The sequence below is a fragment of the Manacus vitellinus genome, unplaced genomic scaffold, assembly GCF_001715985.3.
Source record: "Manacus vitellinus isolate BGI_N305 unplaced genomic scaffold, ASM171598v3 scaffold_87_pilon, whole genome shotgun sequence".
Lineage (NCBI taxonomy): Eukaryota > Metazoa > Chordata > Aves > Passeriformes > Pipridae > Manacus > Manacus vitellinus.
The window spans coordinates 796859-797831 of record NW_021940854.1 but is presented as its reverse complement, the minus strand read 5'-3'; the positions used below and the strand labels follow the sequence as shown (position 1 = coordinate 797831).

At 58.3% G+C, this 973-nt stretch overlaps 1 protein-coding gene across 1 annotated transcript in view; it reads left to right on the top strand.

The window, feature by feature from the left end:
* The first annotated feature begins 234 nt into the window (after nt 1–234).
* Nucleotides 235–973, top strand: part of EIF4EBP1 (eukaryotic translation initiation factor 4E binding protein 1) — a 10672-nt gene continuing 9933 nt past the window's right edge. The window contains exon 1 of the mRNA XM_029964987.1: nt 235–248. Within this exon, the coding sequence (XP_029820847.1) occupies nt 235–248 (14 nt within the window). The remainder of the gene's footprint in view (nt 249–973) is intronic.

The window sequence follows — 973 nt, the reverse complement described above, 5'->3', positions numbered from 1 at the left end:
TTGATCCAGAATAAACAATGGGTATTTAAAGATACTTCTTTATACATAGAGAGTCAGGATGAATCGGGGAAGATCCCTGCTTGGGGGGAGATGGGATGCAGGGAACAGGCAGTGCCCCTCTCCTTGCTCAGCAGCACATGGAGCTCCTGGTGCCCATGAATGTGTTTGGAGAGAGGAAACAGATGCCTGAGCTGGTCCCAGACACATCTGAGGGTGCACAGGCTCTGCCTGGCCATGGAGGCCGAGGGGTGAGAGCTCAAGTAGCAGCTATGGATAAAACAAAAGCTTTTTATAGCTGGGAACTCGCTCCCTCCCTGGCATGTGGCTGCATACTCGGAACAGGACAGGAGATAAACCCATCACACGGCGGAGTCACAGCGGTGTCACTGCTCACTGCCATTGGCACACCGACAGTGGGGACACCAGCGTCCCCCTCTGCCCTCTGGTCCAGCTTCCTCAGCTCCCCACCAAAGCAGAGGGTCCTAAAGCAACCCCAGCACAGCAGGTGAAGGCACCAAAACTGCCCACTGAGCCCTCGGGGGTCTGTCTGTGCAACCTTTCCCCAGGGTGTGGGTGCAGGCGGAGCAGGGAGAGGCACAGCAGCACCCAGAGAGACACAGCCCAGCTTTGCAGCAGCACCAGACGGTTCCAGAGCTGCTCCTGAGCCAGGCTCCTGTTGCGCAGTGCTGCCTGTGCAATGAATTCCGAGCCAGAGCTGTGCTGGCACAAGTCTCCAGCCCGGAGCAAAGGGCAGGGGCAGTGGAGGGGTTCACCCCCCCAGCCTGGAGAGTCGCAGGCACTGGCACCTCTGGGATGGCACCGCAGCCCTGCCACTCCATCAGCGCTCATTCCCCACCAGGTTCCCAAAAAGGTTTTCCCAAAAATCCACACACATTGTAGGAAGGTGACAGTGCCTTCCTCCTGGCGCTCATGCCCCACGTAAGGCTCAGAGAACACTCTGCCCAGAGACCCC